This window comes from Lepidochelys kempii, chromosome 28 (genome assembly GCF_965140285.1).
Source record: "Lepidochelys kempii isolate rLepKem1 chromosome 28, rLepKem1.hap1, whole genome shotgun sequence".
Classification (NCBI taxonomy): Eukaryota; Metazoa; Chordata; order Testudines; family Cheloniidae; genus Lepidochelys; species Lepidochelys kempii.
The window spans coordinates 4,232,937-4,250,037 of record NC_136407.1 but is presented as its reverse complement, the minus strand read 5'-3'; the positions used below and the strand labels follow the sequence as shown (position 1 = coordinate 4,250,037).

The 17,101-nt window shown below is 46.2% G+C and overlaps 1 protein-coding gene across 4 annotated transcripts in view; it reads right to left on the bottom strand.

The window, feature by feature from the left end:
* Positions 1-513: 513 nt before the first annotated feature.
* LOC140904149 (uncharacterized) overlaps positions 514-17,101 on the bottom strand; it is a 34,334-nt gene continuing 17,746 nt past the window's right edge. For 3 of the 4 annotated variants that reach the window (XM_078850932.1, XM_078850934.1, XM_078850935.1), the window contains exons 2-6: positions 12,413-12,494; positions 9,470-9,596; positions 7,276-7,389; positions 1,900-6,913; positions 514-1,196 (exon numbers count right to left, since the gene is read on the bottom strand). In XM_078850932.1, the coding sequence (XP_078707058.1) occupies positions 5,793-6,913; positions 7,276-7,389; positions 9,470-9,596; positions 12,413-12,494 (1,444 nt within the window). In that variant the 3' untranslated portion in view covers positions 514-1,196; positions 1,900-5,792. The remainder of the gene's footprint in view (positions 1,197-1,899; positions 6,914-7,275; positions 7,390-9,469; positions 9,597-12,412; positions 12,495-17,101) is intronic. The other variant, XM_078850933.1, reaches the window with a different exon arrangement.

The window sequence follows — 17,101 nt, the reverse complement described above, 5'->3', positions numbered from 1 at the left end:
TGCTCCCCCCTCGGATTGTCCACCCCACAGCCTGCCCCTCTTGTTGGGTGCTTTCAAAGGAGGCAATTGTTGGTGACACTGGGTGTGGCGCCAGTAACTCGACGGGGTGGCAGACCTTGAGAGTCGATGAAGCCCCCTCGCTCTGGGCCACCAGGTAACTCGGAAGGGTGGAAGACGAGAGTCAAGGAAGCCCCCCACTCTGGGCCCAGGCAAGCTTGAACACTTCCCTCCCCTGAAGCTAATGAGAAAACAATTGTGTTTGGCTGCTGTGTTACACATTGCATATGCTGTTGGTTTAGTTTTTTAAGTGTGTTATGCAAATAAAAACACCTTTTTTTTGCTACAAAAAAAAAAACACTCTCCTGCTTGCTGCCCTCTAGCCATGTTGTATCACAGCTTGTAATGTTAGGAGGTGATTGTGATTGGTGCAGATGATGCACTATGAAGGCTTAAGAAAACTGCTTGTTGCTTTGCAGGGCTCTGTTTGCTTTCAATTAATGGAATATAGATTGCTTTCAAACCAAAACTATTCTTTTATTAAAAAGCAACCACCAGAGGAGAGAGACAAACAAACAAAAAAGAAAAATGAATCAGCACTGTGGGGGATGGGGGAAGGGACGGTCCCATAAGGAGGTGAGGTCCCGGGATGGTTAAAGATTTGTGTATGTCCAGGTATTATATGCAACGTTATCCTTTGGAGTACAGTGCAGCGGGTACTGTACTTCAGCACGAATAAACTGCAGAGGGACAGGTGTGGAGTGCAGTGGGTAAGGGGAGTCCACAGGGCTGGACTGTGATGGGGCAGGGGTGGAATGCAGCAGGTACAGACTGGAGGCAGGAGGTTGAGAAGAGTGTGTTGATGGTGTCAGGGAGGCGCAAGGGAAAGAGTTTTGCGATAGTGTCTGCAAGGGAGGGTGGGCATGGAGCTGCTTGGTTGGCAGTGCGAGTAGTGCCTGGACTGTGTCCGCTTGGCACTCCATAACGTTTAAGAGCCCATACGTGGCTTTGTTCTGGCGTACCTCATTCTCCTTTCAGTCCCTCTTCTCGCTGTCCCGACACTCCTTCAATTCTTGTCTTTTGGCCATGGAGTGCATCATGATATCATGCAGAAAATTCTCTTTAGTTCTTCATGGCCACTTTCTAATTCTGAACAGCCGTCAATAACAAAGAGGGAGACTGGGCTCTCAAGGTCATATCTGAAAGTAAAAATGCAACATTTTACACAAGCAGTATTGTTTGCAACACACAGACCATTGATGCAGTGATTTAAAATACAACCACTATTCACATACCTATCACTAACTGGCTGTCCCCAGCCGAGCACACATGAGCCCCATGACCGCCAAAATGGTAACAGCGGGGGTAGGGGAAATCACTGTCCAGGACGGTACTATACAGCGGACACGTGGCTCTTGGGGAGAGACAGCACTGTAGGCAGGGGGCCTTATAATCATTTGTGTGCCCACATTTTCCCACAGGCTGTTTCCATTACGGAAGATATCTTGCTCCTGAGGGTGAGCAGGGAATCAAAGGATGGTCTTCTCCAAGACTGTGGTGTCCGCCCTGGCCCTTACGTGGCTCACCTGTGTGCAGCAATGGTCTCTGCCCCTCCTCCCCCCGGTGACTCCAGAGTGGCACAGGAAAATTACCCTTAATGGGGCAAGAAACAAAGCAACTCTGCCAAAGATCCTGCAGCAGCGGATTGCCCAGTATCATGAGAGTTTCATGGAGATCTCTGAGGCAGATTCCCATGAAGTGAGGGAGTCAATCATCACCCTGTTCCGCCACTCAGACTAGGCACGTGGTGGTATGCACATCATACAGACACAAGCCTGCTTTCTGCAACCCTCCTATCCCCAACAACTCGCTTCAGTGATTACCCAGATCAAAGCCACTTACCAAAGGCCTCCTCTCCTGTTTGTGCTTCGCCAACTCCGACTGCTGTGACTGGCTAGCCTCCTCCGGGGTAGAGAAGAACTCCGGGCTCCATGCATCTTTGACCTCCGAGTTGTCCTCTGCCTCTGGGTCCTCCTCCACATCCTCATCCAAGATTTCCTCCTCCTGGCTCAGTCCACTCTCGACTGGCATATGAGCCACTGAAGTATCCACAGCAGCCTTCACAGTGGAGGTGGGATCACCAGTGAGTATCGCTCCCAGCTCTTTGTAGAAGTGAGAGCTTGTGGGTGCAGCACTGGAGTGGCAGTTTGCTTCCTCTGCCTTGTGGTGGGTGTTCCGCAGCTCCTTCACTTTGACCCCGCACTGCAGTGTGTCCTGGTCATGGCCCTTTTCTCTCATACATCATGAAATCTGTCTGTAGGTATCATAATTTCCACATCTGGAGCACAGCTGGGAGTGGAAAACCTCCTCTCCCCAAATGCTATGAGGTTCAGCAGGTTGGCATTGCTCCAAGAGGAGGGATCACCTGGTGCGTGGAGCAGGCATGGTCACCTGGAAAGATGCGCTGAGACCACTGCATGCATCACCGAGCGAACAGGAAGGGGACTTTCAAAATTCCCAAGGAATTTAAGGGTGGGGTTCGTGGTCAGTCACCTGAGGGCAGTGCAGTAGAGTTCAAACTGATGACCAGAGAGGCGAGAACAGGGATTGTGGGACACCTCCCGGAGGCCAATCACAAGCCCTGTAATCCACCAGAGTGTCTACACCGGCCCCGCGGCGCTGTACCCCCGGTGCAGAGAGCTGTACAACACTTGTTGGGGTGGGTTTTTTACAGCGCTATAGCTGCGCAGTTTCTGCGCACTAAGTGGCTTGGCCGTGCGTACACCTCAGACGTTACACCACAGAAAGCTGCTTTCCTGTGCAGAAGCTTGCCAGTGTAGACAAGGCTGTAGATGGTTTACATAAAAATGAAAGACTGGTAATACAGGGTCAGACCAATGGTCCATCTCGCCCAGCGTGCTGCCTGAGAATGACCAGTGACAGATGTGTCAGAGGGAATGAAAACAACAGGTTTGTTGACCTGCTCACCCTTACCTTTAACTTCACTGTTCTCAATTCCTACTTATCCTATCTTACCACACCTCCCCCGAGGTCTCTGGGAAAATCAGGAGTGAACCACTCCTTTGATACAGACATGTTCCAATCCAGCTGAATTGAGGCAGACTTTGGGCTAATGTCAGTTTGGAAAAGGCCCACTTAACCCAGCAGGCTTCTCATAGTATCTGTTGCTGTGAACTCCATGTCGTGTGGGTGTGTGAACCCCAAAGACATCAAACATGAAGAAACACAAGGCCAGTTCTGAGGAGGTTTTCAGAGCCAGGCCTGGGGGTTAAACAGGTGTGATCAAAAGGAAAAGGGGCCTCAGCACGTATAAAAATGACTGATTGCAAAAACAAAACAAAAAGTAAATTAAAAAACCAAACCAAACCAAAAAAACAACCCAGAAAAGCTACCATCACACATTCATCACCATGTTAGATTTTGATATCTCCTGCCTGATGTGACACCTTTAATTTGCGAGAAGGGACCTGGGGAACTCTCTGGCTGTTCCCCTCTCACTGAATAAAAGGTTCACATCTTGTCTCAAATAATTTTCCTCTTAACAGAAGATTTTAAAATTTATCAAAATAAATTCCATTTGAAATACAAATAATTACAGCTATACTGGGTCTCTGTTCTCGTACATGCTATTTCTCTCACATATTCCCCCACTCTAATTCCTTTAGAGTGAGGTTTTAATTTCAGGATTAGCCACCATTTATAGTAGGAGGGGGCAGGGAGAGAACTAGAAGAAAAGCTGAATTATATTGTAACACTGAAAGTTATCACAGAATCAGCCTCTTTCATTACATTAATTAACTTCATGTTTAATTTCATTGTTGCTGGTAACTTACTCAAAGATTACAAAATATAAACCTATAGGGCAGTTTTCTCTTGATTCCCATTTCCACCCAGTGAGCTTTGTGTGAAGTCACATTCTATAATAACCTAGGAGCCTTCCATTTCTGTGAGTTCATTTCTCCCTGGGTCTTCTCCCGTAAGTGTGGGTGGAAAGGGGTCTCACACTATGTAGGAAAGTTGCATGATGAGAAAAACCACCTGTGCTCTATTTTCACACTTTCTAATCTTTCAAAGTAGCAGGAGGTGGAGAAATGATACAAATGCATAAGACTCAAGACCAAAACTAAGAGACAAAACCACAGAGTCAGGACTCAGCATCCAAGTATCCTGTGAACTTGGAATCTGATACATTCCCTCATTGGCTACCATCATTTGTCCAGCATGGAAGTGCTTCTTGTCCAACAAGGCAGCCAGGTTGGGACCCATAGGCATGGAATGGCTCTGAAGGAATCGGCTGTTTCTCTCTGTGCTTCATCTAACTTTGGATCCAAATGGTAAAAGACAGTTGTTCCCAATTTAATCATGGCATTCTTTAGGAGTGTGATCAATGCCACTTAACTAGGGAGCAGCGTTCTAAAAACAGTTTACCTGGGCCACAGGTCACCACAGCGTCCATCTCTTTGGGTGAAAATCAACCACTTATACCTGCAATTTCTACCTGAGTTCTTGTCAAATCATTGACCTTACTTGGAGTAATTTTACACTTCTCGGGGGTAGAATTCTTCACCAACCACACAACATATCAGTCGCGATAATGAGGTATAAATCCCCCAAATATGCCCTTTTATTTCTTTAATCTGGTGGCACAGATTTAAAATTAGGGACTAAATTCAGGTGCATTTTAGAATCCCTGTAAGACACTAAACGTCAGGTAGCTATTAAAAATAGGTATCTTTCTGCAGCTCTATCACATTCAACACGGATTCTATTTTCTACACATTTGCAGCATCTCCCAGGGGTGAGCTGAACAGAAACGTCACTTCCATTTTTCCCATCTCTACCTAAAAAGGGATTGTATTTCCCAAATAATAGGCAACATGCACCTGATTAGGAAGGAGATATCTTCAAGAGCCATCTCCTGCAGGGCCTGGGCCAGAACTGCAGTGGGAGCCAAATGTATGAGTATTTTGCCTATTTACATGTCATTTACTAAGGAATCCTCTTTCCAGCCCTTTAGAAAAAATATTGACCTAAGCAATTGAACAATAGAGGATTGGGATGGTGATGGGGAATCCTTCTGACTTACCCTATCTTCTTCTGTTGTTACAGAGGGTGAAATGACATTTTTCCCTATCCCTGCCCTGTTCCTGCTCTTTGTTATAGTTCAATATATTTTAAGTGAGGAAAATGGTAGCAAAAATATCTGCTCTCCAGCACAACCTGAAGTAACATCAGAGCAATTGGGAAAGAAACAATTTGTTCCCAAAGGGGAAACTTGATGACTAACAATTGCTTTGAAATGGGGGAACAGTATAACCGGGATGCTCAGAGTTTGTTTAGACTAGGAAAAGTGATGGAGTTTAGGTAAGGCCAAGGGGAAAGCTAATGTCAACCACTGCACCTGGGCTGTATCTGCTCTACAACTATAACTGTCTTTTTACACCAAGATCACTAACTTGAGCAGCCAATGCCATGTACAGTCCTAGTGGATGTAAGGCACAGGTAGTTTTTTCCTCAGTGTAGCTTGTTGGGATCAAACCATCTCTCTGGAGCTGATGAACATTCCTGGCTGGAGGGGGACACACTCTTATGACTAAAAAAAAAGAAAGGAGTTGATAGAAAAGATCACAGGACTGACCCCAAAGAAGGGGGAGCTGCAAAAGGCAGAAGCAGGCAACTCATCTAGGGGAGCTGAGAGACCATGGTGAAGATGGTGCAAAGATCACTATACATTAGTAAATGTAATACTTTTAAAAACAAATCTTTGGCCAGCCCTAGTCCAGGCATTTCTTACAGTTCTCTCCCATGTGGATTTCCTGATGTCTAATAGGGAATGACCGCTGATTGAAGCTTTTCCCACACGCAGAGCATGTGTAGGGTCTCTCTCCACTGTGGATTCTACAATGTCTGACAAGGTCTGAGCGCTCAATGAAGCTTTTCCCGCACTCAGAGCATGTGTAGGGTCTCTCTCCTGTGTGGATTCTCTGATGTCTGCTCAGGGTAGAGCTCTGTTTGAAGCTTTTCCCGCACTCAGAGCACGTGAAAGGCATCTCTCCTGTGTGGATTCTACGATGTGTGATAAGGTTTGAGCTCTGATTGAAGCTTTTCCCACATTCAGAGCATGTGTAGGGCATCTCTCCTGTGTGGATTCTCCGATGTGTGATAAGGGCAGACCTCCGACTGAAGCATTTCCCACATTCAGAGCACGTGTAGGGTTTCTCTCCTGTGTGAATTCTATGATGTGTAATAAGCTGTGAGTGCCGATTAAAGCTTTTCCCACACTCAGAGCATGTGTAGGGCGTCTCTCCTGTGTGGATTCTCCGATGTGCGATAAGGGCATAGCTCCAACTGAAGCGTTTTCCACACTCACAGCATCCATAAGGTTTCTCACCCGTATGGATTCTCCGATGTATGATAAGGTATGAGCTCCGATTGAAGCGTTTCCCACAATCAGAGCATCCATAAGGTTTCTCACCCGTGTGGATTGTCTGATGTGTGATAAGGTGTGAGCTCCGATTGAAGCGTTTCCCACACTCAGAGCACATGTAGCGTCTCTCTCCTCTGTGGATTCCCTGATGTGTGAAAAAGTCTGAGCTTCCATTGAAGGTTTTCCCACATTCATGACATATGTAGCATGCCTCTTCCAAATTGATTCTCCCGTGTGTAATAAGGTCTGAGTGGCTACTGAAGTTTTCCTCTGGCATCTGCTGAGTCTCACAGGCTTTTGCTGGGAGTGCACAACTCCCGGAATCATTCCCTTTGGATCTTCCTGATAACGTCCCATATGGTTCTACTTGCTCAGCATCTTCCTTCTGGGGATTCTCCTTATTCTCACTCACCATTCCAACAGCTGATGGGAGACAGAGAGAATCCAGACATAGGTCACTCCCTGTGCCTGAGAGAAAGGAAATCTCAGAGACAGGAATGGAAAAAGGGATGAACAAACCAAAATATGTGCGGGAGAGAACAAACCTATCAGGAGCTGATTTTCCCCAAACCCTTCCCCAGAGGAGAGAGGAAGGGATCAGTTTTGGTCCGCATCTCACCAGAACACTCAGGGGAAAGCGAGATCAGGGAGGGACCTGCTGCCAGTTGTCAGTCAGGATAGGTGTGAGGCCATGAGTGACATCTGCCTAATGATTCCACATCTGCAGGGAACAATCCTGAACTTGGAGAGCTCACAAGGTCTTTGTAGGGCATCCCAAATGTTTCCTGTATTCATGGACAGTTTTTGAGTTGCTTTAACCAATTCCTCACCTGTGCAGGCAGCTCTCGGGAGCACTTTTTTCTCAGAGCCGTGGAAGTCTGGGACCCACGGCTCTTCCCCTCGTTCCAGCTGCGAGATCACATCAGGCTTGGAAACTGGAAACCCTGCTCAAGGCAAAGAAAACAAGGAAGATCAGTAGAATTTGTGGGATACTTGTCACAAAGAATATTCCATGATTTTAAGCCCAGCTCATTTTTATGCAGAAACATCTCAAGGCCAACTTCCTTTGCTCAACCCAGGAGAGGAGTTATTATTCTAAATCATATTCATTACCTTAGTACCTAAGGACCAACTAACACTGGGTCCTCATTGTGCTAGGACAAGTACAAACACAAAACAGTGGATGGCCCATGCCCTGAACAATTTACAATCTAAATAGACAAGACCGACACAAAATGGGGGAAGGGGTACAACCCACTGTGAGAATATAGATATTCTGGGCCTGCCTGTAAAGCGTATACTTTAAGAACTTAGGTGTATTTTTATCACTTAGCTAGTTACAGGGGTATAAAAACAAAGAATCAAAATCTCAGTCTGCCTGTGTATGGACCTTCTCTCACTAGGATAGTCTGAGGCCATGTTCTTAGGCTAAAGAAGTGGTCCCCAACCTTTCTTGTGGGAATACCATATTGCTATTCCCAGAAGACTGTGGCGGGAGCCGGACACCCCGCCGCCGAAATGCCAAGTAGAAGAACCGGACACCAAAATGCCGCCGAGAAGCGGTGGTGGCAGCAAGAAGAACCACCGCCGAAATACCGCCGAGAACCAATGGGGTGTCCTGGGGACACACAAAAATGCCCCGGCAGGCACCATGGCGCCCATGGGCACCGTGTTGGGGACCACTGGGCTAAGGCCTTTGGCTAAGCAGCAGGGGCAGCCATAAGCCGGGAAGCGAACGATCACATTGTCATATCCCAAACCAGTCACATAAGGTGCTATTGGGTTGTTTGGAAGACAATCCTGTCCAGATAGTGCCCATCACCACCAGACAAAGAAACAGATCTTAAGATGCTTAAAGAAAATTTAGTTTGATATCATCCTGTCTGGCAAGAAAACACTTATCAATGGTCGTCGTACCCTCATTTCTGTATTGTTTTATCTTTATGGCCACCCCAATTGTTAATCTGTCTGGTTCTCTAATTGTTTCTGTCTGCTGTATAATTAATTTTGTTAGGTGTGAGTTAATTAGGGTAGTAGGATATAATTGGTTAGAGAATTATGTTACAATATGTGAGGATTGGTTAGTTAAATTTCAGTAAAATGATTGGTTAAGGTATAGCTGAGAATATAACTATATAAACTGGGGTTAAACAGGGGGGAGGGAAAATTGGAATCAGATTTATTAAGGGGGAGAATGGGAACAGGGACACAGGCAAGGTTCTGCGGCATCAGAGCTGGGAAGGGGGACGTGGGGGAAACACTCTGCGGCATCAGATCTGGGAACGGAACATTGGGGAACAGACTCTATGGGTGTATAGCGATAAGCCCGATTGGTGTGAATGGTTTTGGAATATGCTTAGGTTAGGGACCCCCCACAGCTCTAGATCCCCAAACCTCTCCTCCCTCCCACGCACCCACCCAGCCCACTTCCTGTGTGCCCTTCCTCCCATTACTTTCAGCCGGCACCACCTCCCGGCACCTTGGGAGCTTCTGGTGTTCCCTCCTCGTCTCTCACTACCTCATCCCTCCCTGCTGCTTCTTAGCTCTAACCCTGCACACACCCTCGCTATTTCCTGGCATCTCAGAATTATCTACTCCCCCTTCTCCTCCCGTCCCACGGCTCTGTTATCCCTTCACCTGTGGGGTCCTGAATGGCAACATTATGAACTCTCCTATCAAAAGAGGAGCTCATCTGATGGTCACACAAGCCATGCATCAGTCATCGACCTATTTACTCAATTTAGAATTCTACAGGTGGCATATTTTCCTCTTAAAATGAGGAAAAGGCATGAAAGCTGTAGTTATGAATGTATCCAATAAGGATACATTAAATGCAATTTTTAAATGACTGACGGCACCAAAAAGGCACATGTCCAAAAATTATTCTAGTGGGTGGGAGATAAGGAAAAAAAAGGAGGGCAAGGAAACTTGTCAAAACTTGTATGACGAATAAAGATATAAAGTTAACTCAAGTTCTTTAGAGACCCCACAGCTTCTAATAACCCAGGGGACAGGACTCCTTACCCAGCAATAACACCGTTTCATAGTTCTCCTGCATGACATCCCTGTAGAGGGCTCTCTGAGTGGGGTCCAGCAGAGCCCCCTCTTCTCTGGTGAAATACACAGCCACTTCCTCGAAAGTCACCGGCCCCTGAAAGAGCAAGAGTCCAACACTCAGTACCTGCTGCCCCAGTCATAACCCCACTATTCAAGGAACAGCAGCACCAGGTAAATGGAAGCTCTGGGAGGCACATGTTAACAGATTCCCACCCCAACCTTGCCTAGAGCAGCCAGGAGGCATCAGAGGGTAGAAAGAGAGAACCTTTGTGTCTCCCAGCTGACAGACGGAGGCAGAATCTTCACATTTATCACATACCTACCAGCAAGAGCTTGATAAAAGAGATGGGACTGTCTCTGTACCCTGCTGGTGCTCCTTGGTAGGAATCCCAACACTCTCCAAATAAAATATAGGGAAGAAAGGGGAAGTAAAGAATATAAGTTAGATCAGAATTGTAGAAAATTGGTAAGGGAAGCTATCAGAAATCAATGACCAATCAATGAAAATAAGAAGGAAGTTTTTAAAAGTATATTAAGTACAAATATAATCCTAAAAATGGTAGTGGTAAATTACTAAACAGAAATGGCAGAATTATCAAAAAATAATGCAGAAGAGGTAAAAGTCTTCAATATTTCTCTCCTAGGTTTGGAAAAAAACAAATGATGTAGTCATATCAGAAGATGTTGATTATGACACTCTTTCCATTCCAACAATAGCTCACGAGGACGTTAAACAGCAGCTATTAAAGTTAGAAATGTTTAAATAAGCAGGTCCAGATAACTTGTATCCAAGAGTTTTAAAAGACCTAGTGGAGGAGCATGGTGGACTGTTAATATTGATTTTAATTAGGACTTGGAACACTGGGGATATTCCAGAAGATTGGAATAAAGCTAATGATGTGCCAATATTTAAAAAGTGTAAAAGAGATGACCCTGCTAATTACAAGAGTGTCAGTCTGACATTGATACTGGGCAAGATAATGGAGCAGCTGATACTGAAGTTCATTAACAAAGAATTAAAGAGGGTAATATAATTAGTACCCATTAACAAAGGTTTAGAGAAAATAGATCCTATCAAACTAACTGGACATCCTTATTGGATGAGATCAAAAGTTTGGCTGCAGCTAATAGTACTGATGTAATATACCTAGACTTCTGCAAGGCCTATGAATTGGTTCAGCACAATATTTTGACTAAAAAACTAGAATGATACAAAATAAACACGGCATACATTAAATAGATTAAAAACCGTGATTGTAAATGGGGAACGATGGTTGAGTGGATTTATTTCTAGTGGGTTCCCACAAGCATTGGTTCTTAGCCCTGTGCTATTGAACAGTCTTATCAATAACCTAGAAGAGAATATAAAATCACTGATAAAGTTTGCAGTTGCCACAAAGATTAAGGGTGGTGGTAACTAATGAAGTGTCAGTAGATTCAAGGCTGCAGCACTGGGTGTCTGGGAAGTTTTCCCAGCTCTGGCTGGGGGGTTATTTCCTGTTCCACAAGGAGGGAAAGTTCCATTCCCAACTCCTGTGCCTTGAAATTAGGCCCTATCTGACACTATGGCCCATATTCAGCATAGCAGTATGATTATAATAGGATTGGGACATAATTATGATGCATTTTGTGCAAGATGCAGCATGTACGGTGTCATTCGAGAAGTTATGATTTGCTGAATATGATTATCCTATTTGTGTGCATGGATCATGTTTGTATCTGAAGTTATGGATATTGACTATGTATCTGCATTTCCAATGTGCTTACTCTGGGTAACACCCACAACTACCCTTTCAAGTAAACAATGAACAAGCTAGACAGTGCTGATGGCTCATTGGCACAGGCAATGGACCCCGTGGAAGAGCTGAGCCTTCCTGTGAATGTTTCAGGGCATGCAACAAGACCACATGACACTGAACTCCATTTTCGTACCTGTATTTTTCCACACACTGGACTGGAAACTGAGTTTGGAAGAAAGGGTTCCCACCATATGGAAAAGCTACCTAAGATGGGGTGTGACATCATCTCTTGGCCTCATTCCCCACACAAGAGAATTCCTGGAAACACCTGAGGAACAAAGACTGAACTGGGGGAAATGCTGGTCCCAGGGTAAAGGGATTTCTAGCTTGTGTATGGAAACTTGCAGGACTGCTTGTATCATCACTCAGGGTGAGAAATTGCTCATTCAAATTCTATCCATTTAGTATGTTAGCAAATAAGCAAAAACTCAAACTAAGCCTAAGTAATTTGCTTTGACCTGTTGGCTATCACTTATAATCACTTAAAATCTATCTTTCTGTAGTTAATAAACTTGTTTTATGCTTTATCTTAACCAGTGTATTTTGAGTGAAGTGTCTGGGGAAAATCTCAGCTTGGTTAGCTTGTTGTGTATATCTTTCCTATATTGAGGGGAAGGCGAATTATACATTATACAGCTCCCAGTGCACTGTAAGATGGTATAATTCTGGATTTATACAACAGCCGGTGTGCGAGGTTGGGGAGCTGGGAAATTGGCTGTTGTCTTCTATCTGTCCTTGAGTGGCTTAGGTAAAGCACTCAGGTAGCTTAGTTGGGCGCATGATGCCAGTTGCTGTTGTGTTGGGTGATAAGAGGGCCTGGAGAGTCTGGCTGAATCTCCAGCAAAGCAGTGTGAGAAGGGCCAGACCAGCCTGAGGGTTAGAGAGCATAACAATTCCCAGAAGTCCGCCCAAACTGCGCTCCGGGGGTGAAAACCCATCACACCCTAGATTACACAAGTCTCAGCAGGTTTGTCACATCCTGTCCCCTCCCTTTCTCCACCCTAGATATTTCCTGCCTCCCACCACCTCCAGCAGCTCCCATCCTCCTATGCATTTACTGCTCCCCTCCCTCCAAGCAGAGCCCACCCCCAGCTCCCTGATGATCCCTTACCTGAGCCAGCTCCATTGCAGCCATTTCCTTCCCCCGGGAGGATGGGATGATCTGGAGCAAAACGTGGACGCTATTCTGTAGCCTGCCAGGGCGAGAAGGGAATGTGAGAGAATTCAGACAGGGATTTTGTCCATTCCACAAGCCGATTCACCCCAGGATTTTTCCCTGCTAATGGACATTCTAGGTTCTGCCACGCTGTGAAGCACAGAGTGACCTTATTCCAGTACAGGCCTTGCCCCCTCCCACCAGGGTGAAACCCTTCCAGTAACAGAGTCTCTCTGTTACATTTATCAAGTTTGCGGACTATGCCAAGCCCGGAGGGTTGCAAGTGCTTTGGAGGGTAGGATTCAAATTCAAAATGATTTGAACAAACTGGAGAAATGTTCTGAAGTAAATAGGATGAAATTCAAAAAGGACAAATGCAAAGTACTCCACTTAGGAAGGAACAATCAATTGCACACATTTAAAACAGGAAATGACTGTCTCGGAAGGAGTACTGTGGAAAGGGACCAGGGGGTCATAGTGGATCACAAGCTAAATATAAGTCAATAGTGTAACGCTGTTGCAAAAAAAGCAAACCTCGTTCTGGGATGTATTAGCAGAAGTATTTTAAGCAAGACACGAAAAGTAATTCTTCCTCTCTGTTCTGTGGTGATTAGGCCTCTACTGGTGTATTGTGTACAGTTCTGGGTACCACATTTCAGGAAAGATGTGGACAAATTGGTGAAAGTCCAAAGAAGAGAAACAAAAATGATGAAAGGTCTAGAAAACATGACCTATGAGGAAAGATTGAAAAACTTGGGTTTGTTTAGTCTGGAGAAGAGAAGACAGAGAGAACATGATCACAGTTTTCAATTACATAAAAGGTTGTTAAAAGGAGAAGGGAGAAAAATTGTTCTTCTTAACCTCTGAGGATAGGACAAGAAGCAAGGGGCTTAAATTGAAGCAAGGGCAGTTTAGGTTGGACATTAGGAAAAACTTCCTAACGGTCAGAGTGGTTAAGGACTGGAATAAATTGCCTAGGGAGGTTGTAGAATCTCCATCCTTGGGGATTTTTAAGAGCAGGCTGAACAAATACCTGTCACGGATGATCTAGATAAAACTTAGTCCTGCCTTGAGTGCAGGGAACTGGACTAGATGACCTCTTGAGGTCACTTCCAGTTCTGTGATTCTATGAACCAAAGGCCAGAGAAGAGCAGAATGAAAGTCGTCACTTTGTGGGATTCTCCTTGTCATTTTTCCCAATGCAGCTGTCTCAGGTTTACAAAGTTGTTTGATACTCCAGCCTTTATACAGTCTCTCCTGGGAGTGCCCCCTTTCGTGGGTTGGGCCTAGTTTTAGCTTTTCGCAAGTGTGATCCTGGGGGCTCTGAGACTGGGCCTTCTTGCCTCAGCACACCTTGTTTCTTTCTGTGGCTCCCCAGTGAGTCCAAATGAGTAGATACTCCTGATAGAGACTGTGAACATAAGAACGGCCCACTGCGTCAGACCAATGGTCTATCTAGTTCAGTGGCCAATGCCAGGTGCTTCAGAGGAAATGAACAGAACAGGTCATCATCAAGTGATCCATCCCCTGTCACCAATTCCCAGCTTCTGGCAAACAGAGGTTAGAGACGCCATCCCCACCCATCCTGCCTGTGACACTGGCAGATGAGGTGTTGGCTCTTGCAAAAGCCCCCATGTCTTAATTGAACATGGACAAACGCAGAGCTAGAATCAGTTTGGCTCACCTATGTTAGTATTGTTAGAACAGGTATGAGAATTATAAGAATGTGTTTAGGGTTTAGGCTTTATTGAATGCTTGTGAGTTGCCACCTGGGTTAATATCTGACTCGCTGCATTGTGAGCCTCTGTAGCTCTGTAAATCAGCGAACAGGAGAGAGACTTTACCTGTGTGAAGTGCTGACTGTCAACAGAATGTATTATATGTTGCCAGGCAGGAAAGGTCCATCAACCCCAGATAGACTATTATGGGATGTTAAAAAAGGCAAAAGACTCTTGTTGTGCTCTTGACTTCCCATTAGCTGAGTTTTCAGCTCAGAGCACATGGCAGGAAGGGGATAAAAAACCCCATACGGAAGGAACTGATTATCTGTATGCTGCTTGGGCTCTGCGGGGCAAAGTTTCTAGGCATAAGCAAGCGATCCCCAGCTACTTAGCCTGGGTTAGTCCTAAAGAATAAGTAGAGCTTGCTTATTATAGAAGCTTCTATTATCTTTTGAAATTTAAGACTGTAACTTGTCTGCATCTATAGGATTACCTGCTTTAACTTTGTAAACAACTCGTTTCCTTTTAAATAATCTTAATATAGGTAATTACATGAATGGTTACAAGTGTTCTCTTTGTTGTGAGATTGAAGATTCAATTGACCAAGTAAGTGCCTGGTCCTTTGGGACTGGCAATAACCTGAAAATTGCTGTGATTCGTGGTGTAAGGCAGTGGTTCTAAACCAGGGGTCTGGAGCTATGTGGGGGACCATGAGCAGGTTTCAGGGGGGACACCAAGGAAGGCTAGCATTAGATTCAGAGGCCCAGGACAGAAAGCTGAAGTCCCAGTGTATGGGGCTGAAATCTGGGGCCCTGAACCCCACCACCTGGGGCTGAAGACAAAGCCTAAGCAATGCAACTTTGGGGGGGCCTGTGTCATGGGGCCCCAGGCAGCTGCCCTGCTTGCTAGCCCCTTACGTCAGCCCTGGCTTTTATATGCAGAAAACCAGTTATTTTGGCCCACATGGTCAAAACATGCGTATTTTATAGCATGTTGGGGGGGCCTCAGAAAGTAAAAGGTTGAAAACTCCTGGTGGAAGGGACCATCTGTCACAAAGGTGAGCTCAGCTGCGTGGTGAGATCTATGGGATGATCCAAGGGGACTGTCCGTGATTCCATGTTAATGCTGTTACAGTGCCTGAAGCATTTCCACTTGATACTTAATTGGTGAAATCTACATATCGACCTCAACCAATCTGGGGTTTGTGCCCTGGTTCTTACCAGTCTGCCTGAGGCTGGTGCTCATGCTCTCGAGACACCGAAGACAGCGTTACAGAGACTTATGGGAGCAACGCCATCAGCAGCAATTTGCAGGAATGCAGAGCAGGCTTTACAGTGGCACAGTGTGGGCCAAATGGTCCATAGACTCAGTCAAGCCCCAGTTCTCCTCCAGTGCACATCAACATCCCGGCAACCTTCAAGGAGGGTCAAGGCTGCCACTCCCTCAGTGATGATGGATGTCCAGCATAGCATCACCCGCACCCCATGACCCACCTTAACTCCTGAGACAGAGGGTGCACAACTGATCCTGGGGTGGGGGAGGAAGAGGGAGGGAGGGAAAGGAATAACAAAACACACCTTCTGGGGGTCACCCCTCAGGAAGTGAAGGTGACAGGCATTGTGGTGGCAGTAAAGGGGGAGGGGAGGGAGTGGGAGCAGCACCCTCAAAGGCAATACTGCCAGTGGGTCGTCCCACCACATCAGGCATGGGGCTGATAGGGTGCCATTCCCTGGGCCTGGGTGCCTGTTAAGGGCTATATAAACCCCAAGCTAGCAAAGAAGCGGTTAAACTGCTGCTTTAGTCTGGACTGGCCCAGCCCCTCCAAACCTGCAAACCATGCCAGGACTGGAGCAGGAGTTAAAAGGAGAGATCTACTCTACTCAAAGGGGAGCAACCCTGGGAAGGGAAGAGTCTGTGGAGCATCTCCAGCCCAAGAGAGAGGGCTGACACCATTCGGGGCTTTGGCCTTCACCAAGGGAGGGTGGGGATCCCCAGAACTCAAAGGAGGAGTAGGCTGCAACTTGCGCTGGAGACCCAGTAAACTCTGAAGGTAACTGAGACACTCCCACAGCCCCCAGAAGTAAGAGAGGCCCACATCCTGATGGGATCTATTCACAGTGTTTTCCCCTCTATTTTCTTTCATTCCTTTATTTATCCTTGTTTGCTGACAGTTGGCTCTTTTGCTGTTTCACCTGGTACTCAAGAGAAGAAGAAAGTGCCCCTAGGCCTCAACGAGAGGGTGGAGCCCTGACGCACTAGAAGGACATGCTCCTGTAGCACCCCTAGGACAGGGGCAATTGGACTCACAGAGGTGCACCCCAGAAGGCCTGAGGCCTAGCACTTTGGCACCAGTTTGATGGGCTGGATGGCCTCTCACTGGGGGCTGCAAAAAGCCTGGCACATGGAGTAGATACGGGGTGGCCTGGGGAGCAGGAAGCAGGGCAGCACCCCAGACAGCACACCGAGAAGGGAAATGGAGAGGGGACGAGGGGCACTGCAGTGAACTCAGCACCCGTCCTGAAGGCCATTGGCAGAAAGTATTCCTCTCCCTGGCTTGGTTATTTCCAGCAGTTCTCACTTGAAACATGACAAACCCATTACACCAAACATCTCTTAGAGGGTATTTCATAAACTCATAGAATATCAGGGTTGGAAGGGACCTCAGGAGGTCATCTAGTCCAACCCCCTGCTCCAAGCAGGACCGATTCCCAATTAAATCATCCCAACCAGGGCTTTGTCAAGTCTGACCTTAAAAACTTCTAAGGAAGGAGATTCCACCACCTCCCAAGCTAACGCGTTCCAGTCTTTCACCACCCTCCTAGTGAAAAAGTTTTTCTAATATCCAACCTAAATCTCCCCCACTGCAACTAGAGACCATTACTCCTTGTTCTGTCATCTGCTACCACTGAGAACAGTCTAGAGC